The sequence below is a fragment of the Oxyura jamaicensis genome, chromosome 7 (assembly GCF_011077185.1).
Source record: "Oxyura jamaicensis isolate SHBP4307 breed ruddy duck chromosome 7, BPBGC_Ojam_1.0, whole genome shotgun sequence".
Classification (NCBI taxonomy): domain Eukaryota; kingdom Metazoa; phylum Chordata; class Aves; order Anseriformes; family Anatidae; genus Oxyura; species Oxyura jamaicensis.
In genome coordinates this window covers 28,422,688-28,450,272 of record NC_048899.1, presented here as the reverse complement: position 1 = coordinate 28,450,272, position 27,585 = coordinate 28,422,688, and the positions used below count along the sequence as shown (strand labels likewise).

The following is a 27,585-nucleotide window of genomic DNA, read 5'->3' as shown; positions in this document are numbered from 1 at the left end:
CATCTTTAGCAGATTAAATAACTCTCTCAACCTCTTCCATATATCATTGTTTAAAAGCTTCTAATTTTTATGTTGCTTTTCTCTGGACCTTTTAAAATATAATGAAGTCTATTTTAAAGACATTAGTTTAGCTTAAACCAGTATGTACTTTATAGATATTAAGACTGTTTATCATGTGCCTTTTGTTCCTGCAATATTTAATGCTCTATCTACCAAGAGCATGATGCACATCTGACTCAAGAGAGAGATTTATTTCAGTGGAGTTGTCCTCAGTGATAAAACGAAGCATATAAAGCATATATACAAATCTTAATTAGATTTTGTCTCCCAAACCACAAATGTAGAAAAATATAGAGAATACAAGGAAAACAGAGCTCATTAAACTTAGTTGTGACTAAATTGCTGGAAAAGTAAGTTTTGTAAATGTCAATCTTGCTTGAGATGTTCCTCTGTCCTCAAGTGTTACCTGAGTTCTGGTTCACTTTTAACTGAGGTGATCTCCCACATTGTTCCTGGAGATAATTAAGTTTTTACAGATTATCACTAATACTTTCAGAAGCATACAGAAATGGGTATGAGGACAGCACAAAGGCTTTTGAAATTGTGCAGAACAGGTTGGAGCTCAGGTTCTCTGCATATTATTATAAACTGATGCAGCTGAATTGAGAAAAGCTGTGGTAAGGAACTCTGTATGTAGTTAAAAGGTTATTTTCTACAAAAGCTGACACAAGCTGCTTATGAGGTTTACCATATCCAAAAGATAGACTAATCTGTAATACAAATACATCCCTGGGTATTGTAATTTACAGGAACTGTTTGTAATGTTACTGTGGAAAACCATTGCTACTTGTATGCAGATGTCGAAATGTTTTCATATAAATCTAAGCCCACCTTCTCAATGAAGGAGAAAGTTGAGATAATCCACGTGTGAAATTTTGCAACTGGGGAAAGAGGGAAAAACTACACTTTGGCTGCATGCTTAATGGGCAAATTTATCTGATTTGAATTATACAAAATAATAGGTTCGTTCTATTCAAGTCTCATCCCAGACCCACCCCCCTTTTCCAGCCCTAGGGGAGGGAGCGTTAAATAATGGTCTGTGTAAACTGATGCTCGTGCAGTAAGAGTTTGGAGAAGTGCTGCTTGTACAAGTTAAAGCAGGCAGCGAGGAAAGCAACCGCATAACAAGCCGCTGCGGGAACAAAGTGGACCTTCCTGAAATTAAGCTATGTCTTTCCTCACGAGAGTTTTGACAACGGCATGCAAGCAGCCACTTGAATGGGAGAGGACTTCCTTCTACCAGGAGCTTTTTGCCTGCGGGTTTCACCAGCTGCCCAAGCTTTCCAGCAGCCCGTCGCTGGAGGTGCCGGACAAGTCGCCGGGGGCTGCAGCCAACAAAGCCCCAGGGTCGGCGGCGGGCTCGGGGGGCGCAGGGGGGCTGCTGGAGCCCCCCCGGCAGCGGCTCGGCAGGGTGAAGAGCTTGCAGGAAATGCCGGGACCCAACACTCTCTACAACCTTTACGAGTTCTTCTGGAAGGACGGCTTCGGCCGCATTCATGAGATCCAGGTACAGAGGAGTTGGAGATTTCGTAGATTTTAGTCCCGCCGGGGTTACTTCAGTTTTTCCCTCACAAAACGTTGCTCAATCCCCGAGCTAGCAGCACCGCGCTCCTGTTATGAAAGAGCCGGGGTCAGGAGGAGCCCCACTCACTCTCCGCGTCCCTTCAGATGGAGGTTTAGCGGTTTTGTCTCGGTCAAGCACGGGGCTTTCAGCCGGGCGGGCATCCTCTGAGGAACTCCCCCCCCCCCTTCCCCTTGTGCGTGTAGCGCGTACCCCCGCTCCTGGAGCTCCCCCTTTCTTTTCATCTTTATGTGTGTAGGTGGCTGCCTTAGATTCTTTGGGGGAAAAAAAAAAAAAAAAAAAAAAAGGATTTTTTTTTTTTGGAACTGGTCTGCTTCACAGACTTGAACATTACCTATTTGCGGTCTTTCCTCGGCTCTCGGACCACAGCACCCCCCTGAGGCAGGGGCAGTCCCAGTCGTGCTGAGAGCCTCAGGCAGCGGGCGAGCTCCCTGACGGCTCCTCCGCCGTGGCCAGAGACCATTTTGTCTCCCAGCCCTCGCCTTTCCCCGGGCCTCCCCTTGTATAAATACACCCCGCAGGGCCGCCTGGCCGGGTCCTCCTTCCCTCCCCTCAGCAGGAGGCGGGCGGTTTGAAACCTCCCCGGAGCCGGGGGGGAACCAACGGTCGCGGTTCGGCGGCCCCGTGGGCGCGGGCGGGGAGGCGGGAAACGGGGCGCGATGTGATGGCGGCCGGGGGCTCCCTCAGGGGCCGCGGCGGGCGGGCAGCGACCCCCGGGGCCTTGGCGAGCGGGGAAAGCCCCAGCCGCCCTCCCCGGCCCTGCAGAGGGTGGGCTGAGGAAGCGGGGTGTGTGGAGGGGTGGAAATGGCAGAAAAAGGCAGGAAATTGGGCGCTGGGGGAGCTAATAAATTCCTCGGGTTTGGCTGGCTTTGTTGTAGTTATCATTGAGATAAATTAGATTAGATTTAGATATTTTTTTTTTTTTTATCTAAAAAGTGTCAGGCTCCTCACTCGGTGTTTGGTGTGCTGTGTGTGATGGCGGCCAAGCTCTATATTGCTGCTGATGAATTAATTGTTTAACTTAATTACTTCCTAACAAGTACACGCAGATAAACTTCTCTATAATTGCTAAAGTGTTTCCTTATGCTGTATTTCTTATATTACTGTATTTCACTACTGCTCTGGTGGCACACAGAATTTGCGAGGCACTCGCCATAGTATTGTAACACTAAAATCCTACCTTGTACACCGAATTCAAGGCTTCCTTGGGATAAGTATGCAAGTCAACTCAATGAAAATTATTCAAACCATTAAAAAGAACTTAAGAAGAGGTAAAGAGTGTGTACTTTTCACTACTACTAGCTGAATAACAAGTTTTCTTCTTAACTGAACGTTATTCATAGAAATGAAAGCAGGAGAAAGGACAAGGAGTTGTAACACAACGCTAGTTTTTATTCTATTTAGAGTCTCAAAAATCACTTTGCAAATCACGGCTGGCCTGTTTGCAAACACGCTGGATGCATGCAGGCATTAGCCGGCTTAATAACAGTCTGTTAAATTTAACAATACAGTGCACATCAGGAATGAATTAATCTGAAACCCTTTGGTAACCAGCACAGCTACTTAAATGATGTCCTTTGGCGCACACAAGCACTCATACGCTATATGCAGAAGGGGTGGGGAAGCCGGGCTTTTTTCACAAAGGAGATTCTGTTCTTGGTAACATGATTCCAGTTAGTCCTGGCCAAAGCAGTAATGCCTACAGCAATTATGACGAAGGAAAAGTATTTTTAATTTGATGGGGGTCAGATCTCGTGTCTCATCAGTACTGTGCGAGTATAAATAAAATAAAGGTGAGGGGAAGGGATTTTGATGCTGACAGTTTGGATTTATGATGTGTGAAATGGCTTGAGAATGATATGAGAAATTCAAATGTAATACTTCTAAGGTCTGGAATAAGGGAAAGAAAACCTATGTTGTGACAGAAAATATGGAAAAGAAATTCCAGGCATTTCTTTAAACATCAAGTTGATACAGTGATCACCGTTCTGCTGAAAACACAAGAAGTCCTCACCTATTTCTGTTTTAAAACTTATATATGTTGGATTGACTCGATTGACAGCTTACTTTCTGGTAAAGTTTATCATCCCTACATGATAAATCCCTTACCCTGAGTGGCTAAAAACAGTCAGTTCCATAAATATCAAATTTGTTGAACATCTTTTTGTGGGATTGGTGATCTGTATCCCCCTCACCCCACTGCATTTTCCTTACAGCACTCATCTCCCACCACCTCTTGCCTTATAGCCGCTTGGTCTCTAAATCTCTTCAGTATTTCTTAAAATACCTCTGGGGCAAGAGCTGCTTTGGGAGTGTTTTTTCATCACCCATCGGTCTGCATGTGATGTTTGGTTAGCAGAAGACAAGCAGAAATGGTAATGCTTGAGTTCCCGCTGCTGCATATCCCTTGTCAGGGTGACAGATGTTTATGTATCATTTGAATCCAGATGCTGGTTGTTGAAAATGGGAAGAATGTAGTTGTAGGAGATCTTTAACTGTGTTTAAACTTGGCTGAAATTGGCCAACATGTTCCAAAAGTGGTCAAGTGGAGACTGTCAGAGACCACAATTGCACAACCCTTGTTTTATTTGGAAGGTAGGCAAAAATAATTATGTTTTAATAAGCACTTGGTACCATATGGTAAAGAGCAATTCATGTGTTTCATCTCTGTAACCAGTACTGATTAAAACATATCTCATAAATTGATCTTGGGTCAACACTAGATTTTCACTAGCTTAGTTGTATCAAACTTGTTTGATTTATAACAAACATAACTGCAAGCAGATGCCTTTAGGTTAGTTGTAAGTATCATGTCAAAATTGGCCATTTAACTTATTTTGCTACTTTTAAGAGAAATAAAACCTTTAAGACCTTAAACTGTTTTAAATCTAAAGTCCTAATAATAAATTTTGACAACTCCTTTGCAGACTCTTTTTCCGAACATGATGATAAACCTCTACTCCAAGTGAATTCCTGGGAGTTTTGTTTCACAACAATATTGTAATTAAATTTATTTAAAATAATAAGTAAGATTTCCTCAGACAATGACATCACTTAATGTTTAATTGCCTGTTGCTTGCCTCCGGCTTGAATCATACAACTTGTGGATCAGTCAGCCACTAAACAAACCTCACTGCAGGAATAACACTTCAACTTTTCCTTCCTTTTTCAGAATTAAAGTATGGCTTTCTCCAAAGTTTGCCATTGATGACTGTGTCCTAAAATGTACTTTTTTTCACTAGGCTGTGATGCTATCATCATCCTAGGTTAGATGTAAGAAACTATACATTTTTTTTTTTTTTTGTAAAGAATAAACTGGTAGAGTAAGTCTGTTTACAGAAGACATTGCAAGTCAATTATTATACATCTGTATATACTTTCATATTCACCCTACTTACCTCCTTGTTTTCCTTTTTTTTTTTTTTTTTTTTTTTTTCAGACATTCTTACTTACTTGATCTGAAGATACATGTCCTTTTAAGTGCCCCAAGTCCTTTGATTTTCTTGGTATTTGGTTTCACTGGCACTTCTGCGCCTTAGAGCTTTGGGTATTTTCAGTCAGGGGTCCTGAACAGTGTGACCCCTCTGTTTTCCTGCTGAATACTTTACAGTAATATTTTAGTGCTTTTCTGTGACATTTCAAACCATTCCTTGATGGGAAAAACGGGAACTGAGTTCTAGATGCAATACATTAATTCACTGTGTGACACATTGTCGGTTTCCTTTTCTGTTGATTTTCCTTAGTAATACTTTACTTCTGTTTCTCTTTGTTGGTGATATTGTAGCAAAAACACACTCAGGAATATGGAAAGATCTTCAAGTCTCACTTTGGTCCCCAGTTTGTTGTGTCCATTGCAGATCGAGATATGGTTGCTCAAGTCCTCCGAGCAGAAGGTAGAGCACCACAAAGAGCTAACATGGAATCATGGCAGGAATACAGAGACTTGAGAGGAAGAGCAACGGGACTTATTTCTGCGTAAGTGGTCTTATCCCTTCATTTTCTATGTTTTATTGTAAAACTATAGTAATTTTTCTGAAGGACTGTACTGGTCATCTAGGAATTCATTCTCTTCTGCATGGAGATATTTGAGTGTTTAGCAGGGGGAGGAGGAGGGTATCAATTTATAGTGAATTGTCTGTTCTGCTACAAATTTTCAAAGGATTGGTAACGATGCATAGTTTGAATGTGGAATGAGCTACCTCACATTAAAACATTCTTAGGGACTGATTATCTGGAAGCAGTATATAAGAGCAGGGATTATTAACTTTGGCATAACACTACATAAATATGATTTTTTGATCTGCTTCAGATCCAGATGACTGCAACAAATTGGCAGTGTGTTGTGTGGACTTGCTGACTTGGGTTCACCTTAACTTTATTGTTCACCAAAGTGTTCTCTCACTAGATTAATGCAGAGAAGTCACTGTATCATAAATTTATACTGTAGTGCATCCCCATGCAGATGTATCTTTGTACATGGCTGATTGTAGAAAAGTCATCTAGCTTTAAAGCTTGCATAAACTGACAGTGCATAAGTGGGTGTGGTTGGTTGCCACCAGGAACTGTTCACAGTCACCACTGACATAGGTTGTTTGTTTAGTGGGAAACTGATTTCCAGAGTCGTGGCCAGTTTATTTCCTTAACGGTGGCACTTCAGCACTGCAGAATCAAACTAAAAGTTCCTTGATTTTTATGTGAGGAGAACTTAAATCAAGAGGGACTCCGAAAATGTCTGGTAATGAGATTAAATTTTGATATTGGCCATTAAGTTTCTGTACCTTACAGCAGCATTATTCCAGTTGAAAAAAAAAATATCATGGGAAATACATTGCAATTCAGAATAAATTCATTAAAGACAGTTGCCTGTCTTCATGATGAATTGAAAGTTATCCCTGGAGCCACAGTTCCCAACCGTTCTGCTTGTATCAAGCAGGCAGATGCTACAATGCAGAATTCTAGTCTTCAACAAAAAAGATCTCAAAATATACCTAAAGGAGACTTTAGCTTAAATAGTTTCTCAAAGCTCCATCTGCTGTCCTATTTCTTTGTAGATTTAGAATTAACATAACTGAAAGTGATTTATCAATAATGGGATTTACAGTGCTAGCTTAAATTTTTGATTTGTCAGATCTGGATGTGATACCTACCTTTGACAATTAAGTACCAATTCTAACCAAAAGCAAGTTTGCAAACTATCCATTCAAATAACTATTTAAAGTAATCTTAGTAAGAAAACAGTGCAAATCTGATTTTCTTATGTTAAGTATTACTAAAACTAATTTGGAGGCACTTGTCAAGTTCAGAACACTGAGTTGTCAAGTTCTGTCACCCAAAGATCGCCTTTAGATATATAGACAAGTTGCAACACTGAATTCTAATGTGAACATGCAATAGGTATGAAATGAAAATGTAGGAGCATAATACTGAATATACGTTATCATAACTCCATTATTTTCATTTCACTACTTAATTTTTCATCTCAGTAATATAAGCAGTTGTCATTTCAGAGCTCTCCTGAGCTAGTGATTGTTAAGAATACTTGTGTATAGACATTAATAATTTCTTCTAGGGAGGGGGAACAATGGCTAAAAATGCGAAGTGTACTGAGGCAAAAAATTCTGAAACCCCAAGATGTGGCTGTTTACTCTGGAGGAGTCAATGAAGTTATCACAGATTTAATTAAAAGAATCCACACCCTCAGAAGTCAAGAGGATGATGGGGAAACAGTGACCAATGTTAACAACCTTTTCTTCAAATATTCAATGGAAGGTAGGTCTGAGCTGTATAACATCTGTGGCTGTATAGCAGCTGTGGCAAAAACTAATGTAAAATGATGTGCTTATGTTTAGGTATTTTTGTCATAAATGATTTTTACCCCATCATGATTAATCTGAAATGGGAAGCTTGACAGTTTGCTTTCAGATACCTTCCTACTGAAGGCAGTGGCTCCAAAGAGATGATACTTTGTAATAAGGGAAAATCACTGTGGAAATGCTGTCATATAGGCAAAATGTACAGTCAGGACCCTGAGCAGTTTAAATATTCCATGTTTCTATATAAATTTCTCAAGAATAAGAGTTTTAATCTTCTAATGGGTTGTTTTCTAAAACATGTTAATTTAAGAGTCTACTGGCCAATTTCCAGATAAGCAATCGCTATGTAAATTCTGTTCATAGTACGTTGTGGGAAAAGATAGTGCTTTTCCCTGCCGACAACATACCAAATGTGAGATTATGCTTGCCTTAAAATCACCTGGCACTGGCTACCATTAACAAAGGAATGTTGTGCTAGATGGAACTCCGGCCTCAGCTAGTGTAGGATTTCCTGTGTTCTTACAGAGATCTAATGGTGATATGCATTCACACATTCCTTTCACTGGCTTCATACAGCCTGATCCTGTTATATATAGTACCTTTTAATAGAGTACCTTTTAAAAAGCACTCTTTGCTAACAGACATCCGAATAACTTCAGTTTTGCAAAAACTTCGAAATTGCTCACCTGTGAAGATACTGCATCAAATGGCTGTCTGTTTGGCAAACTAATCTGAGTCTGTTCTACATTATTAATGGCTAAAAATCACATTCAACTAAGTTACAAATTTTATGGAATTTTAAACTCTGATCTTACAGATTCACTCTAACTGGCAAGTTAAATTCTTCACATTCTTTTAGCTTTTTATTTATAACTTGTGCCTGGCACTCATTTATTTCCTATATTAACTGCATTTTTGATCAACTCACTCTCAACTGTTCAGAGAACCGGTGTGTTAGATTTTTTGAAAAGACTATCTAAATAAAAGAATGCATAAGAACTGGCAGTTGCTGAAAGATGTGTAAGACAAATAAAAGACACATGAAAATGGAGGGCTGCTCTGCTTCTCTTGCAATTCCCGACTGTCTTCTCATGCCGAACATTACTGACATAGTAGCCACAGTGTTTCTGCGATGTTTAGCTAGGATTTTTTATTTTTTTACTGTTTTAAATTTTTATCTACTCACAGCTGCAGTGATAGTAACAAAGCTTTTGGAAATTAGAATTAATAAGATTATAATTATGTTAGAATTTTAATTCCTCACCTTATTAATATCTGTATAGGAAAGTGTATTACCAAATTCTTTGATCTCGTGTGTGCAGGTGTGGCAACTATTCTGTATGAATGCCGGTTGGGCTGCCTGGAAAACAACATCCCACAGCAGACTGTTGAATATATTGAGGCTCTGGAGCTGATGTTTAGTATGTTTAAGACCACTATGTATGCAGGTGCTATTCCCAAATGGCTTCGTCCTCTTATTCCAAAACCCTGGAAAGAGTTCTGCAGATCCTGGGATGGACTCTTCAAATTTAGTAAGATTTAGTAATAGAAAAGTTCTGCTGTTTTCCTGCAGGTTCTTTGTGTGTTTGAATAGGACTTACTGTATTTGTCATCTGAAATTATTAGGAGGCATTGCAGCGGAAGAGATGCTGTGATAATGAAACAAAACCCCATCTAAAATATTAACTAATGATCGGAGTAATAATTTGATTAAACTCATTGTGAAATTAAATATACACATACAAACACAGAAGTTGATGGAGAAACTGTACTTAAATAATACAGTACATAAAGCATTTTATACTACTTTATGAATCAGCTTTCAGTCATCTGAGTAAAAAGGAGAAGTTATCTATCTATATATCTGATATTCTGGAGTGTTTCAGAGGCCTGAACCTTCTTTCCTTGTCTAATTTTAGGAAACTGCATGCATATTTGTATTTCTTTTATTAACAGTATTTGTCTAGGTAGGTCTGTGTAGGTCTTTTTCAGAGCAGATTCTTAAGGGTTTTTTTTTGTTTGTTTGTTTGTTTGTTTTGTTTTGTTTTTAATCTGCGTATATGTATTGATCTGTAATTACAGTAAGCATTAGGGAATCTGTTTAATGCTGGTACGGTTGTGTTTTCTACAAAACACATTGTACTTTTTTATACTGCCACTTAAATTATTTCCCACGGAAGAGTTCTCTCCCTTTTGTGGTTTAAAAAACAAGAGCAGACTTCAGCTAAATGTAGGTGAAAAACTGTTCTTGAGGAATTTGGTCCATTTGAAACTTGTTATGCTACTTCTTTCTTTAATTCCTTTGTGAAAAAAGGAATTAAATGGTGAATATCACTGTGATGTGTGCATTTGTGGAGGATTCAAAAAGGAGTATGTTGATTCTAGTTCTTTTTGTAAGCTCATTCTGAGAGACATTCACTTTCAGAAGAGTTTTTACCTTTAAAGCACTTGTTTCACTGAAAATGTTTGTAGTCACAAAGGTATAAATGGGACTGTGGGTAAAATTATTCAAAAGAAAGTATCATTCACTGGAGTTTTTCCATTTTTGATATTACTTGATGCTCCTCATCTTTGTCTTCAGTGTGATTCAGTTCGGTGGCTTTGACCTCCTGGTTGCCGCTAACATCTTGTAACAGCTGCTGTGTGCTGACTTGCAGCACGCTCTGCACAGGTCACCACTTCTTGCAGAGTCATCAGAAAACAAGCCAGGTGGGCGTAAAACTTGACCTTGAGCTTCCTTCACTTCCAGTCAGAATCTACAGCCTCTTGTGTCCTCTCCTCATGCTCAGTGTTCTCGTGCTGAGAGTCACCAAAGTTCCTATCAGCTCAGTCTTTCCCTATCATGAGTACCCAAGGACCTACACCACCACACTTTAATCTTTTCCCTGAGAAAATAGATTTTAAATATTTTATCTGTTTATGGCTATGTAGTATAGCATAAGGGAGAAGTGGAACTGAAGTTACTGAATGGAACCAGCTGAAAAATAGAAATGGAGGCCTAACAATTTTTTTGAATCCCAAAGGTCAAATCCATGTTGACAACAAATTGAAGGCTATTCAGTCTCAACTGGACCAAGGAGAAGAAGTGAATGGTGGGCTACTTACTTATCTCCTAGTGAGTAAGGAGCTTACTTTGGAGGAGATTTATGCCAATATGACTGAAATGCTGCTGGCAGGAGTGGACACAGTAAGCTTGTTATCATTTTTATTGAGCACAGTTGTTTTGTAAATCAATTCACAGTACCATTCACAGCTACCTTTGGGAGTGCAGGAGGGATGTGTGTGTTGTTTTTAAGGACATAATTTCTGACACATTTAAGTCATGATATCTTTTATACGATAGAAAATAACTTGCTATTCTCTCTAATCTCCCTACTGGAATGAAGTCAGCAGTAAATCAACTGGGACATGTGTTTTGGATCATGTGCCTGGTTTCTGCTGCAGTTGGGAGGGGGGCCACAGGCACAGAAGAGGGATGTTAGCCCAGCACTGACATAGGTCAGGCATGAGTTCACTCTACCTCTACTTGGGATGGCAACAGTCAGCCAGTCTGAGGCAAAGAGTCATGGTGATGGGGCTCAGCATTAATTAAACTGGAGTATGAGGTATGTTACCCCTAGGGAAACATTTCAAGTGTGCCAAGCTAGACCAAATGATGGATTTGTCATCCAGACATATCTAAAAGCCATGTATATATCTTCCCTTCCTCTCAGTCCTGTTACATGGAATCAGTGCAGCTTAGCATTGACTGCAGCAAGGCAATCAGAAGAATAAGAAAATAAGAATTACTGTGTTGTACATGCTATATATATGGATTTAGAGAATCAGTGAACAGTGTTACTGTAACATATGAATGTAAACTTTTTTTAAAAAAACTTTATGTATTTAATAGCGTGCTACATAGGACTGTGTTTAATAATCTTAAAGTAAAAAAGATTAAGTAAAAATATTCTTAATATTTTTTTTTTTTTTTTTTTTTTTAAAAAAAAAACTTGATAATTGAATACAGATTATTTATTTATTTATTTATTTATTTATTTATTTTAATTTAAGAAAAGTCTGTAAGGTTTCTAAGGAAAACAAAACAAAACAAAACGGTAATACTTTTGAGTTCCAAAGTAAGGAGCATATGTAAAACTTATATGCTGAAGGTCATTCTGTTGGTTAAACATTCCACGGGCTTATGAGTTTAGAGAGCTTTTTGATGTTTGGCTCTTAAGTAAAGCACAGTTATTCTTCCTATTCATTTTCTAATCTTTCAGACCTTTAATTTTCCATTTTTAGTGTGACAAAGTTTTCATTAAGTTATAGGGACAGTGTTCAAGTTCATGCCAATGAGTTTTTCTTTCCATTTGACGCAGCTTTCTCAACTGGCAACAATTTTGTGAGAGTATGGGACTTGTGATTTCCTCATTTCCCAGCACAAGACAGAAATTGAGGGAACCTTTTTTATTCCCTTCTGCTGTCATTTCGGATTTCATTTTATCACTGAAAATGAAGGAGGTTTAGAGGGTTATAAGAGCTTTCAACAAAATTGTTAGGCAGCTTTTGGCTACAAAGCATTTTGGCTGTCCCTGGAAAAGTGCTAATTTTTAAGAGGTTATGAAGGAGCTGGGAACCAGGGAAGAAACATCACAGGAAGTTTTGTATGCACTTGGCACAACTGCCAGCTCCTCTGAGCTCTGAGAGGAATAGGGCAGGGTTGTATTTAGCAGGGGACAACCACTCAATATTACAAGAAGAAAATAAAGCTTCTGAGAACTACTTCTAGCACTATACCCCAGTTTGAACATGATATAAAAGGTTACCATCATGATGAATTTGCATTCTAAATTGCTCTTAAATGCAAGCCCCAAATAAGACATTTCCAGATTTTTTATTTTTATTTTTTTTTTAACGCATACAATGTGATCTTCAGCTTTGCTGTACCAATGAGTGAGAAGCTAAAAATGAAACTGCTTACGGTTAGGAAAGTGAAACTGGTTGTCTATCTTCATTATGCAAGTAGAAAAACAAACACGTTTTAAAATTATTCAAGAAAATTAAGGTAGAGTTTACAATCTGTCTTAAATGCTGTAAGATGCTAAGAACAACACAGGTTGCTGTTTAGTGTGTTTATGTTTCAGTATTGTTTATGTAGTTTTGTTTGCAGTTGCTTTTTCTGTTACTTTTTAATATTTCACTGAGAAAATATCAGCATGGTTTGTTTTGATATATGGAGGATATTTGGGCAGAAAAGGGCTGAAGGAGGAGATAGTGGAGTCTGACAACATCCCATTGAATCCAGATGTTAATCATTACCAGTCAGTTTTATAACCATAAACATAAAACACATAGGGGAAAACTTTGCTTTTCTTGGCTTGAAATTGTTTTTAATCTACTCTTGTTGGACTTAATGATGATGGTAGTGGTTTCTTCCTTAGACTTCTTTTACTTTGTCCTGGGCGACATACTTGTTGGCAAAGCACCCTGAGGTTCAACAACGTGTTTATGAAGAAATAGTCAATAACCTGGGGAAAGACCAAATTCCTGTTGCTCTTGATGTTCCCAAATTGCCTTTGATTAGAGCTGTGCTGAAAGAAACCCTGAGGTAAGGGTTTTTGTAATCAATAATTTAAAAAAATAAATCCATTTTGTTGTAATGAGTTTTGAGTCAATGCTAATGTTTGTATTTGATATTTACTACTTGCTCCTTCTGCTTTTACTTACTGTAGCAGTATTGTGTCCGAGGATATCCAGGGAATGAAATATGATAGTTTATATAATGTTTAATGCTTTTTTGTGAAATTAGTATCACATATTTAGGACATGTCTGTTAAGGGGGGTAATTGAAAGTTTTATTTTGGCCTTTTAAGTATTAGTTTGTAGAAAGGAGTGTAATAACCTAGTCTCCTCCACCCCCCACACTACGAAGTGGTACTTTGCTTCTTCATTTTAAGCTTCTTTACTTAAATTGAAGGCATGCAATGTGCTTCTTTTTGTTGTTTATGTTTATACCAAATGTTCATAGTGAGGTGAGAGGAGTAAGAGGGTGTTAAAGAAGGCATTAACAAGTGGTTTTCATCTCTCTGTAAAAAAAAAAAAAGAAAAAAAGAAAAAAAGAAAAAAGAAAAACCTCCAGCTTGACCAACTGATTGCACGTTTGTATGTGTATAAAGCAAATAAACATATTGACCAAACAGCTCAACCGCCTGTTACTAGTTTATATACTTGTCTCAGGTATTAATGATATTCTCACAGATGCTTCAAGGTCTTTTTATCTCCCAGCTGATCTGTACTTTCAAAGAACCTTTGCGCTCTGAATGCAGGTTAGATTGGAAACTAAACTTTTTACGTTGTATTAGTTATTACTCTTTAAATTCTCTTAAATATTTGTCTCTAGGTTATATCCAGTATTGCCAGGAAATGGAAGAGTGACCCAGAAAGATTTGATTGTTGGAGGATACTTGATACCTAAAGGGGTAGGTTCTGTTGCAGTTTTCTGGAGAGAACAGGATTTATTTTTTGTATCTGAGCTGTAATCTGTTGCAACGTATTTACACTTCACTGATTTCAAAAGATTTCACTGACCTAGAGCATTAGGACAAAAATGTTATAACCATACCCACATATATGACAAAAATTGATTTTATAATTGACTTGTTGCTGTTTTTTTTTTTTTTTTTTTTTTTTTTTTTAATAGGTTTGGTTCATCACCTGCTAATTAAGTTTAACCTTGTGGCTTGTTCTTGATATTCTTGAGGGTGGAATCTGTTGAAAACATCCTTGTGCAATGTTCGAATTTTATTTTTATTTTTCTTTTAAAGTATGAATTTCATCATTTTTGCCAGTTTTTCTATTAATTCCCTTTTTAGAAACTTTGATTTCCTTTTCAAATTATGGGTATTTCCTTCTATTTCTCAAATACTTCACAGAGAACAAGGTATAACTGTGTAGCTTTTCCAGTTGACTACACAGTCCTCTTCTGTGTTAGCAACACTGCTTTGAAACATTCAGGATTCTTAATATAATGAAATATTCCTTTTTTTTTTTTTTTCCTTAGAACTCATTTGGAAACATCACATGTATTATTGCTTCTTTTTTTCCCCTGAGGTGTTTTCTAATGCTCTTCCATTATATTTTTTTGCATTATCCTGTGTCTTTTCCATTTCTCTCATAATACCTTTTTGAGACAATTCCCAGCTCCCGTGACTTTTGCTCCAACCTCCTTCCTCATTGATCGTCTCTCTTTTTTTTTTTCCTGGAATTACACAAAGATACTTAATTTTTATAACCTTAAAGTGATAAAAGTATAAATGCTTTTTTTTTGTGTGTGTGTGTGTATTGGAGTTAGATAAGTATAAATAACATTTATTTCTTTAGACGCAGCTGGCACTCTGTCATTATGCTACTTCATACAGTGAAGAGAATTTCCCAATGGCAAATGAGTTTCGACCTGAGCGCTGGCTGAGGAAAGATAATTTGGACAGAGTAGACAATTTTGGTTCCATCCCCTTTGGTTATGGCATTCGAAGTTGTATTGGAAAAAGAATTGCAGAACTGGAAATTCATCTTGCACTGATTCAGGTTAGAAATGTATGACAGCATTAGATGAAGAAAAATGTTTTGGTATGATTTTTTTCTATGTATACCATTTCTGGATATCTTATTGTGCAGAAAAACATTGTTTTGGAATGTTGTCTAGCATGCTCATTCTGCAAAGGCTTACAAAATTGAAAATAATCATGCTTGAAGGGTAGCATACTAGTTAAACTACATTGCAGAAGAAAAAATCTTTATAATGCAAATGAAATAAAATTAAAGGTAAGATTATTAAGGAAATGTATGGATTTAGTACAGAAGGTTTTTCTAAGCCTTCTTTAATGTATATTAGGATGGTTACCTGCTCAGTTACAGTATTTTATTTATAAAGAACTCAATACATAAGAAGAGGTGAAATGTTTTTTATATCCTTGTTCTGACCATTGTGTTATGATTAATAGTGAAATTAAATTCTTTTTTTTTTCTATTTTCTGTAGTTATTCTGTCCCTTCTTTTTTCTTCTTCTAACTTTATTATCATTTTATATATAGCTACACATATAGTTACATAAGTAAATAGTACATGTTAATATATATTGTTTTCCATTGTTTTCATGACCTAAAGCTTTCCCAACAGCTGCTCCAGTTTTTGTTGTTTACAAGGCTCCCTTTAACTCAGATTCTGAAATGGGATTGTGCTGTCAAAACTCAAGGATTCGGAAACTGTATATAGTTACTTAATTATAACTGTATTTAGCCACATTTTATCTATTCAAAGCAAAACTTGATTAAATTTGCCTTTAAATTTCCTTAAGTAAGCACCTAAAGCAATCTTTAAACAATTAGCAACTGTCTTTCACAACTCAGATTAAGATAGCTCTCAGGGGACTGAATAAAGCAAACGTAGTTGCCTCTTTTTCACATGCCCTATTCTAACAATTAATAAAACTTTCCAGATGAAAGTACCTATAAAATGCATGCAGAGCTGGTTTTTTTTTTTTTTTTTATTTTTTTTTTTTTTAATAAATAAATAAATAAACAGGTACCTGAAATATTCTGTCTTCAGCTTCAAACAGCGGTGGGCTAGAACCTCTTGAGGTTTGTTTTAGCCCACCATTTCTATGATTTATGTTTGCAAGTGAACCACGAATAAGAGTGGTTCTATTCAGGAAGGGATCTTGTATCTGTTTCCTTGCCTTATTATGATTATTTCACTTGGTGCACTGGATAGTCCTGTTTCATGTTTGTTTTTGCATCTGCCCAGGAAGATAAATGCATGCAATGGAATTGGGGCTTCCTTATTTGTTTTATAATTGTACATATTGATTTATAGTAAAGGAATTGAAATCAAAAGTATATAGAGGTTTGAAAGCTCGTGAGGTTTGAAGGAGACCTCCGTTTCTTTGTAGCTCAGAATGGTAGCTCAACTTTTTTTTTTACTTTTTTTTTTTTTTTTCTGTGTAGGAATCACAGCACTCAGTGGAACAGAAGACATAAATTGACAACAGAAATTTTGTTTGTGACAGTCTCTTATATTTTCTTTTCTGAAGTCTTCATCTAATCTTCATCTGTAGTTTTGCAGCTTTTCTAATACTTGTCCTATTTGTCTTTATAGTTGCTTCAGAATTTTGAAATCAAAGTTTCTCCCAAAACCGAACCAGTTCATGCCAAAACCCATGGACTTTTGACACCTGGAGACTCCATCAATGTGAGATTTTCTGACAGGAAGTGAGACTCAGCTGTTTTGGAAATACTTGTGTGCTTTTTGTGGAAAAAGGCTTGTATCTTAGGGATGTTTGATTGTGTGTGTTCTCTGGTTTGTAGTTACTTGGCAAAATGATCAAGTATTATGCTCTGCCTTAGACCCAGCAGAACATAAGAGAAGTTACCTCTCCTATGATAGACAATTACATGCTAAAAACTTGAAGATACATGCTAAAATAATTCCTCCTTGCACTGAAATTCCCTATTTTTCTTTATTTCGAGCTGTAACAACACATGCATTGAAAAACACGAAGTGAAATTCAGACATGGTGGTGTCTTTCAGTAGTTTTATTACACTGCTTTGTAATAAAAGTTAGTTACTCATATGAGTCTGTTTGAGAGCAAGAGGATTACTCTACGGTATATGCAAATTAGCTGCATTTATGAGTTTATGTTTTTGTTTCGTGTCCCCCAGTGTGCATTTTAAAAATTTCCACATAATATTGAAATTATGAGATCATTTTTTTCTCATCTGTAAAAACATTTACACTATGTATATTTAATGATATGAAAAGTAATGACTGAAAAAAATACAACTTCTCAATTTGCCTAGACTCAAAATTCAGAGCAATTTCCAATTTATCCAAACATAATCCCCATAAAAAGTTTCCAGATGATTAAAAAAAAATAAAAATCTTAAGAGTTCAAGTGTCATATTGTAGAGTCATGAACCTAGACATTGTTCTTATCACCAAAGCAAAAGCTGAGTGGAACAGCACAAGCCACTTTCAGTGTTCTAGCTAATATTATGCCAAAACCAAGTGTAAATAATAAAAATGAAGAATTTGTTACATTTTTATCATTTAACTAAATGATAAACTTCACATGTAGTTCCCATAGGCAGGTGCCCAGTTGCCTTCTGTAGGATGGAAGTGTGGTTATTGAAATATTTGGATGTTCTACGTGTTGTTTTTTTTTTTTTTTTTTTTTTTTTTTCTAGTGTCTAATACAAAGAGGGGATACCAGAAAGATGGTGGGTTTTTTTTGGCTTTATTTTTCTTGTGAAAACTAACAAAAGTCTCTTGCATGAGACTTCAGTCTTTAGATAACTTTAGTATCACTGTACACTAATGTTACATTCTCATTTTTGAGAGAAACCTTATACATTGGGACCGTGTTATGCCTTGAACAACGCTCAAACCTGCATATCCTAACATGATATTATCTATGTGATAATGTATAGTTAACTGTTTACATGTCAGGCAGGCTTTGACTGTTGTTTGTGAGGTAGTTTACATACTGATAGTGATAAAGTTTCAGACATATGTAGTTAGAAAAAGTTGTGCAACGCAATATTTAATATTACATTTTTCTTTTCTCATCTAGCTATAATATGTCAAAGATAAGTTATGAATGAAATAATACACTTTAATTAAAATGGTACTCATGAAATTCTATGTAGCTAACACATTTTTATAGTGTTTTGGTTACTTTTTGTAGTGTCTTTTCAAAGTCTTGACAAAAGAAAAAAATCGTCTCCTTCCTATGGTTCTCTTATATAAAAATAATACTAAACAAAGCTCATCTGTAGGAAGATTAAATGTTTACATGACTTTAAAATGTTAGTCCTGTACTAAGCATATACTTGTACTATAGGAAAAGCAGGTGCTCTGTGGAGGGTTTTTTTCTTGAATGAGCTGGCCTTCTGATGCTGTTTTCCAGGAATTCACATTATACCCATTTATTTTCTGTCCCACTGTTATTTTCAGTCTTAAGTAGAATGAACAGAATTGTATCTGCTGGAGCAAGCTGACATCCAATAGGAGATTTTCTTACTTATTTATTTTTTTGCAGAGGTTTGTTCAAGTCTGTGGATTGAGTATTTGACTGAACTACTCTCTTGGTTTTTATTGACCTTAGGACCAAAGGCCCAAGCCCTAAATCCAAATATTGATTCTTTAGAGGGCCTTCTTTTCACATTGTCACAGCATCTTTAGAAGCCCCAGCCATTGTTATGTTGCAGTACATTTTCTACTTGATGCCAGTTCCTAACTAGTAGACCGCTGTGGAAGAGGGAAGAGACATTCTTAAATGCTCTTTAAAGGATTTGAACCTTTTCATGAAAACAGTAAACCTGTGTTTTGTTTTATAGAATTTTGTTTTAATAGAACATGTAAGTTGTCTTTTACACATAATAAAGTATTTATACAGAATTTACAGGTCCTGTTTCTCATTTTAATTGCTATTTATAATTGTATTTTTCTTCAGTGTCCTAAAATTTCTGACTTGTTGGATAGAACTGGAAGGTTCATTACTGCATGGGAAATTAATTGCTTGGCTAGAGAAGATGGGGATTAGTACAAGAATTAAAGGTGTGCAGTGACCCAGTTGAAGGAGGGAAAATATCATTAAGAGTACCGTCATCATGGAGGAAAGTTGCTGGCAAAGTTACCTCAACACCCTGGGATTGATTCTAATGTCATGTTTTGATTAATGATAATTGCTTAATACATAGGAGAGTATAAATAATATAAAGATTAAAGTCAAAAAGTGTAGGGGAAAAATGAAAAACAGAACCTAGAATGTAGTAATAAAGATAGGATGGAATCTAATAAAAAATCTATCTAGGGAATGAAAATAACTTATTTTGGGAGCTCACTAGTTGAAAATGAAATGCGTAGAGGAAGACCTAAATGACTATAAAATACAAGGGTGTTAGAATAATGAAAATTACAGCCTAGAATGTATCCGATGACCATGTCTGGTAGAGATTAGGGAAGAATAGGTGAGACCACATCTGTAGTGCTATGTACAGTTTGGTTATGTGTTCAGGAATGGAGTAGGATTTGAACAGGTGAGGCAGCTACTAAGATTATCAGAACAATATAGAATGTTTCTATGAGTGGACAAAGGGTTTATATCTACAATGCCTTTTACTCAGCTTGCCTGTGACTTAAGCAGACCAGAAGCTTGCAGATCCAGCACTGACACATCTGAAAGCTATGCCACCACAGGCTTAGCAGAACTTGCTTCTGTGGACACACGGCTGTGCTAGCTTAATTACACATTTGCTGGTTAGATTAGGTAGGAGGTAAAGGTAAATGGATGTCTACAAGAGACTAAATGTATCCTCAACACAATATTCATGTGGTCAATCTAGAAAGGTGAATATTGAGAGAGGAGATAAATGTTCTCTTCAAATATGTTCAAGTTAAGGTGTTTACTCCTTAAGGTAGAGGACAATGCTGCCCAAAACAAGCATCACCAGCTAGTAATGAGTAAACTGATGTAAAAGGTTTCAAGCCATCAGGAGAATGAGAGGCTTGAATAAATTTACTGTGAGAAATGATACGGGGGGAAAAAAGCAATTAAAGATTGAACATGGTGAAAAGAATTATATAAAGTGATTCTTTGGTTATAAATATTGTATAATGAATTCTGGTCAACTCTTCTATCTTATTAATTTCTGTTGTGACCTTCTGCTTGACTAATGATTGCGGTTGCATATTTTTTAAAGTTTTTTTAAATCAATGCAAATTGTTCTGGTTTACAAAGCAGTAGTGATTATAAGTATTTTGAAGAACATAGCCATATACCAGCAGTTACAGAATTTGAAAAGAACTCATGCAAAAACATCAAGATTCAGATACTAAAGATTCAAGGTGTAATTAGAAGTATCTTGCTCTTTGGGTACTTTGGAGTGAAGAAGGGAAAGCAAAGGCTTTGGTGTATGTACACAGTCGAGAAAAGTTTAAGGGTTCATGAAAGCATTGCAATTGGATATTAAGAAACATAAGATTCCCTTTTTAAATAAATGTATATGCTTTTTAAGAGTTCCTCTTTTTTTTTTTTTTTCTTTCTTTTTATTTTTATTTTTATTACTCTGTTGTAGGTTCATAGGTCTGGAGGGAATCTATGTCGAAGTAGTAACAACTACAGCAAAATTGTATTCCAGTGGTGAATGAAATTTAAGAGCTCCTTAAGTACCCAGTGCTGATGTGGCTGTGAAGATGGAGAGTAGCAAGCCTAGCAGCTGTGAGCATAGAGAAGTAGGCACTGAGGGTGCGTTGGGAGCTAGACAGAAGCATTGTGCTGCTGTGCACAGGGTTGGGAAGGGGAGTAGGAGGGCCAGAGTGCAAGCTTTGGGACCGTACCAAGTATATAATCTGTGGAAGTGCATATGAGATCAAAGCAAAGGATCTGTAGAGGTCAGCTGGGGACTGTTTGTATGACGGGGGAGGATGAGAGAAATGAACCAAGGCAAGAGAGCAGTTTGGACACCTGATGTGTGTGTTTACTATTTTACACCAACTATAGTAAATAAAGCTAGATGGAAGATGTGAGCAATAAATATTTTAAAGCCAGATACACATGTATATGTACATATGTATACACACACAAAATATTTTTTATCCTCTGTGATTATTGCACGGAGTCGTATCTTTTTCTCTTTCAATTAGTACTTACTAACAGAACTTGCAGATGTCTGATTATTTCCCATGGCTTATTGATGTTTACTCTGAATTAAAAACAACAACAACAAAACCTACAACAGCAACGACAAGAAAAAAACAACCAACACAGGTATGTCACACAGCTGTTTTAAAAAGAATTTCATCTGAGAGTTTTCCCTATATTCTCTAAAGTGTAATTTTCCTCAAAGAAAGCACTCAAAATCCTACGCTGTGGTTTTTGTACCACTAGATGGTGCTGCCTTTCTAGTGTTCCTCAGTAAAAGTCAGTGATTCTATATCTACGGAAAAATAATAGAAATAACTAAAAGCTATGTACTTATTATATATACGTGTAACAAAATTCCTCTATCTTCAAGAACCTGTTTGACAGGGACTCCCAGCCATTCTATATGTAAATGTGTACGTGTGCTCAATTTGTGTTCATTTTTGCATATACTTGCTTAAAATAGTTTACAAACAACTAATAGGGTGGTATATTCAAAGGTTCATAAAGGCCTCCTCAGAGAAATCCCAGCCTTTGCAGTCCTGTAGACCTTCTGCTGAGGTTTTTCTTTAACAGAGTTTGCTAATGATTAATTTTTGACAATCTACCTGTTACCATGCAAAATTTGAATTAAAGACAGGCCCTGCTTTGACGAGATTACAGTCTAGATGAGATAAGAGTAAAGAGGACAGGAAATAATTAAGGGGGATACTTTGCATTATTTTGGGCTCCATTGTAAATTTCAGTCCTGCATTGCTGTAAACAGTGGGTCTTTTGGCACCATTTAAAGGGTATTGTACCAATCTGTGCAAAGTTTGAAACCAAATGTTTGCTGCCAAGTGTTTATCTAGTTGGGAAACAGTTAAATTGAAGTGCAAACTCACCCAATCAGCCCACTCTGCTCAGATAAAGGGAAGGCTGGAACCAGGGATTTTGGAAGGAATTGTCTAAGGGCTAAACAATTCCAAGAGAATATTTGCTGCAGTTGAGTTTCAGGGTAAGATCTACTTTTAACATTTTAATGTTTCAAATCTGCCAAATACAGAATTTGTGTCTAAATTAGAGGCTGACATGATCGTCTTGTTCAGATTGCATTATTTCTATATTTTTTGAGAGTAGTTTGAAAATAGGAATGAAACATTTTTGATAAAGGCAAAACCTTGTGTACTTTCCCGTATGCAGGATGTGAGCTACAGAATTGCCCAGCTTCATTCAGGTTAACCATTATTTGTCCAAAAAATAACTTGTTCAGCCCATGTTCTTCAAGAACCAGTGAGTAATAGTAGCATTTGGGGGATACATTTAATGAAAGATAAAATTCTTTATCTGCAAAATGCAGATAAAGGGTTTGAATTCAAGTTGCTGCTTGTCAACTGAATTGCAGAACGTTTGTGGGGGCTCTTAGACTCTGTCATATGAAAAGCAAACCAAATAAACCAAAATAAAAGGTGCATCACCATGATCCAGGAATGTGCACGTAGGCAATTAGCAAACTGACTCGATGTGCATTATCTTAATTCTTTGTCTGAATATTGGCATTAATAGGAAATTTGTAGTTTAAAGTGTAGGCTGGAACATAGATTTGAAAAGGTATAGTAATATGAGATAAAGCAAGGCTTTCATGGAAGTATTTCATACAGGACATGAAAAAAAAATCATATAAAAGCAAGAAACTGCTACAATTGGTCTGAAAAGTAAGATCATGCGTTGTCTTTCCCAATAGCAAGTATTGATGGTCTTAAAATTAGAAAGCATGCCAAAATACAAAGGTCATTTTTTGAAATGTTTATGGGAAATGTCAAAGAACTGTAGACAGAACATGACTAACATGCTAAAGGAATGATTGATGGAGAAATGTGTAATACATCAACATCGAGACATCTTCAATTACAGTCATCTAGTCCTAAACAAAGCAACAAATAATGGTTTATCTAGAGTGAAAGAAATTGTAACATGGAAAATCTAGGATTACAAATAAATGGAACATGTATAATGTTGATTAAAGAGACTAATTTAGTAGCTAAGGAAACCTTTGACCTGGATTTAAGGGAAACAGATAAGAAAGGATGCTTAGGAAAGGAACTTTCATGAAGAAAGTTTTGAAGTCGTATCTTAAGATTTCAGTCACATTTACTTCAGCAGCTAGCTTCCTGTTGGCTAGCAGTTGTCAGCTCTTTGTTTTTCTAACTGAATTAGTGCTTACCTTGATCTACAATTGCAGGTATAGACAGAGATTTTTTTTTTTAAATCTCATTTAAATAAGTTTCCTTTACTCTCAGTAGCTCAATGGCCTTTATCTTCTTAATGCAGACAGGGACAACCACTTGTATTTGCAAGAAGATTCCAAAATACTGCAAAGATAGCCTCATCCCAGATGGAGAAAGGAAGCATTAACTCTAGATGCTGATGGAATAGAAAAGGTAAGTGGGGAATGGGTTATACATATCTGGAAGGGCTTGGTTAAAAAATCTTCTTCTAAGATACTGCTGAAAATGCAATCAAAGGCAATCAATGCTTCAGTATGACATTTATAGATGCTTTTATGTTATCACACAAATTCACAGATACTAAAATGCTTGCTAATCATGACAACTCTATCAAACACCATTTCTTTTCAGATGAAGCTGTATGATATAACATTCTTTTTGCACAGAATATGAGCACCAAATTTGTCTAAGAAATAATCATAGAATCATTAAGGTTGGAAAAGACCTCCAAGATCATCTGGTCCAACCGTCCCCCTGCCACCAATATTACTCACTAAACCATGTCCCTAAGTAGCACATCCAACGTTTCTTTAAACACCCCTAGGAATGGTGACTCATTTACAAGTTACTAGTCAGCTTGGTTTTGCAGTGTAGATAGGTTATCAGTGCCAGAAACTGCAGGCAGCCATTTGTCTCAATTCTTGGCTAATGTCATTGTTGGAGCATGTACAGATTAATTTTTATATCTATTGTGACACGGGGCCACTGAGGAATGCAAGAGTAGTACCTGTAATTACTGCAATTATATCAATGTCTGATTTGGTATTAAGTACATTTATAATTACTTTTACACCTGATGTTGGCATTTTACCACCTAATACTATGTGAGAAGGAGAGAACAAATGAAACTTTATGCAACTATCTGGCTAGAAGAAAAAATCCAGATAGCATACTATGCTCATTCTACTGGTACAGAAAATAATGGTCTGTTAATGAGTTTCTTCCACCAGAAGTGATAAGATGTCTGTTGCTAGATTCAGATAAAATCAAGATGAATTAAATTACAGAATAATGTATGGTGAGGAATAATCTCATGTTTTCCAGATGATAGGTTAGGTCAGGGTCCTAAGGCTTTTCCACTCTTTGGGCTACATCTCACTGGAGAAAATTTTTCCTAGGCCATATTACTTTAATGATTAGTGTTTGTAACTGCATAGTGTTAGCAAAAAGGTAGAAGAAAAAAGTCCATTAATTTTAGGTGTCTTTAAGATAATACAACAACTGAAACTAACCTCCAAATTTCAGATTATCAACATGTCCTTTACATCTAAAGTTTGGAAATCTTATGTTGGACAAGTTGACTGGAAGAGCGATTTTTAGCCTCGGGGGACCAAGAAAAGGAAGCCTATTGTGCATGCTTAAATGTTTTTACAAAGCAATTATTAGGAGGATGGCAAATCAAAAAAGGGTAAGAACTGCTAGCTAGAAGATATTTTCCTTTGTTGGTTTCTGTGATTCTGACTGGTGTTCTTGCAACCAAGTGAAACAAATATCAAAGACAGCAATAATTCAGCATATTCTTCATGAGCAGTAGGACATTCCTATGGAATGGGTAGGAACCTCTAGTGGCAAGAGAATAGGGGACTACTACTTGTGTCCAAACTACTCTCTCTACCCTTCCACATCAATGAGAATGTAAAATAAATATTTTTTAAAAAAAAACATAGCTGAACTATTATAGTTTCATCAAAACAGGCTTAGGGCAGAGTTCCATCCCATATGGTATAAAAACAAAAATTGTGTGTGTGTATATTTATCTTTCTTTGATATTTATATAATTATATATATATATGGTTATTTATATAAGAAGACGAAGACTTGCTTACTGTGAATTTTGTATGTAGGATGATTAATTAAATACTCCCTAGGAAATCCGGCATTAATGGCATGGTCAAACCTTCTTGTTTTCCTCTATTTGAAAAAAAAAAAAAAAAAAAAGGCAAAACCAAAACAAACAACCTTGCTATATAGAATAGGAATATAAAATTTCAGTACGAGAGAATTGTGTGGCTTCTAGGATTATCACATCCCTAGAAGGCTATGAATAGACATTGTATTGATAGGAGTTGCAACTGACTCCTACCTCTCTGTAGCTCTGTCTAGGGAACGTAGGATTGCTTGCCTTGCTCAATGTTTACCATTTTAAGTCTTGGTAAATCTGGAACGTATTGGCATTCTCAGAATGGATATTTTTTTAATTAATCTATGACGTCAGAAGATCTGACAACATATATACATCCAGAGGATAATGCTGTGCAAGATTATTCCTCTCCAAAGCACTTTGCTTTGTCTTCCTGTGGTAGAACTGACTAGTGTTCTGTAGGCCAAAAATATTGCTCTTTTATAATAGTTGCCTTTCTGGTTTCTGTTTTTTACTTTTCTGGAAGCTAGTTAGGAGTAGCTACAGTCTATAGTGGCTTGTTTTCTTGTATCTATTTGTGGGTATGAAGCCTACGGCTGCTCATGGTAGTGTGACAACAATATGAGAGGTAGAAGCAAGCCATCTACTGCTTCCAATAAAAGAAATGTCAGGTCTACTAAATGCCTCAACGAAACAGGAGCACATGAAGAATAGTCTCTTCCAAATCCCCATAACTACAATAAAGAAGAAATCAATTATTTGGATTTGAAAATATCAGATCATGATATTTTTTATGATAAATTAATTTTTTGTTTGATTGTTTTAAATAAGACATTCAAAATTTCTAAAATCACAACACTGGTCTAAATGGCATCTGGGGAAAAATGCAAATGCAAAAGCTATGCAGATGGTAGGGAAAATTAGATGGATTTATGATTTTGCTCATTTTAACCACAGACATTTTGTGGATGCTTGTTTGAAATAAAATATTTGCAATGAGCAGTTTCTCCTTCATTCCTCTCTTTGCATATAAGATAGAATTATTGGGTGGAAAAAACTCCTTTTGAAAAAAAGGAGGAGAACATTAACAGTAGCTTGAAATTAGTCTTCAGTTTGTTTTCAGTGTTTAAGGTTCCCGTTGAAAGCAAGAATTTATTTCACATGTATTTTCTTGCACGTTCCTTTGTTTCTTCAAAGGTATCATCACATGGTGACAGGGAATGGAAATAACAAAGCCTTTCCCTTAGGGCATGAAGTGTTCATCTATTTTGGTCTTGTTGTTTGCTTGTTATTTAGACTGAGCTGTGTATGTGAGCATTGAAACTCATAAAACTTTTTTTTTTTTTTTTTTTTTTTTTTTTTTTTTGGTAAAGAATGGTCTTTGAGAAGCTCAGCAAACTTCTGACTAGTCAAATTCTCTCCTTTTGGCTTCTAACATAGACAATTCCAAGTTCAGATCACACACAGCCCAGGGCTGTGCACAAGACAATTTGTTCTGATTTATCAGAATTAGCAGGTTAAACGAAGTTATTTGGGCAATCGTTTTGGACCAGATAACTTCAGTTTTGTGGAACATCTGCTGGATGTGGAGCTGTAAGGCTGCATCCTCATTTTGTGCTGCTCTTTCTTGCCTTTTTTATCACTGTGTGGTTTTGTGGGATGTTTTTGCCAAAAACATCAAGACAGGTGATGCTGATTGTGACCGTACCCCTCTGACACTCTTAGGTAGGAAAGAGATCCCCTTTCACCTATCAGGCCTCAATGTGCAATAGTTATAAGCAGTCTCTGTGAGAGGATGCAAAATGGGAGCATCTAAGGATTTCATGCAGTAAAAGGAGCAGTGACTTGCACGTGCAAGTGATGGAAGGAGGTTGTTCCTGTTTAACACAGTAGGAGAAGTGGGGAGAAGAAGTAGTTTTCCAAGCAGCATATCTTTATAGTATAGAGAGTAAATTTCCCTTTGTATCCAAATAGGAAAGTATCATGTCTTGTGTCTTCCTTTAGCTTAGGACTCGATGTCACTATCCTTCAAGTATGCTGGGAAAGAAACCACAACAAATGCCTTAAAATGAATGAAAACATTGAAATGATGGCTTAATTCCACCTGCCCTCTTTTGCTTTTGATTTTTTTTTGATTCAGAATTTGAAGTTTTTTTCCTGTCTTGAAACATATGAATGTGATTCCAGACGGTGTGGTTTTGAGAGAACATCCTGCATTGCAAAATTCCAGGTAAAAATGTTGAGGTGCTGCAACATTTCCAGACTTGTTCTTTGGCTTTCAGGATAGAAAAGAAGAAATAGCATGCATTGCTGTCATTTA

At 36.5% G+C, this 27,585-nt stretch overlaps 1 protein-coding gene across 3 annotated transcripts; it reads left to right on the top strand.

Annotated features, from left to right (window-relative positions):
* The first annotated feature begins 1,011 nt into the window (after positions 1-1,011).
* LOC118170322 (cytochrome P450 27C1) lies at positions 1,012-18,892 on the top strand. 3 transcript variants are annotated; one of them, XM_035332443.1, is made up of 9 exons: positions 1,026-1,567; positions 5,427-5,617; positions 7,212-7,411; positions 8,778-8,987; positions 10,479-10,642; positions 12,879-13,045; positions 13,838-13,916; positions 14,818-15,021; positions 16,591-18,892. In XM_035332443.1, exons 1-9 carry the CDS (start codon positions 1,229-1,231, stop codon positions 16,705-16,707), a joined length of 1,671 nt encoding a protein of 556 aa, XP_035188334.1. In that variant the 5' UTR covers positions 1,026-1,228; the 3' UTR covers positions 16,708-18,892. The 3 variants fall into 3 exon arrangements, with proteins under 3 accessions (XP_035188335.1, XP_035188334.1, XP_035188336.1); XM_035332445.1 differs by having other exon boundaries at positions 1,446-1,567; positions 5,500-5,617; XM_035332444.1 differs by lacking the exon at positions 8,778-8,987 and having other exon boundaries at positions 1,012-1,567.
* The last annotated feature ends 8,693 nt before the right edge of the window (positions 18,893-27,585 follow it).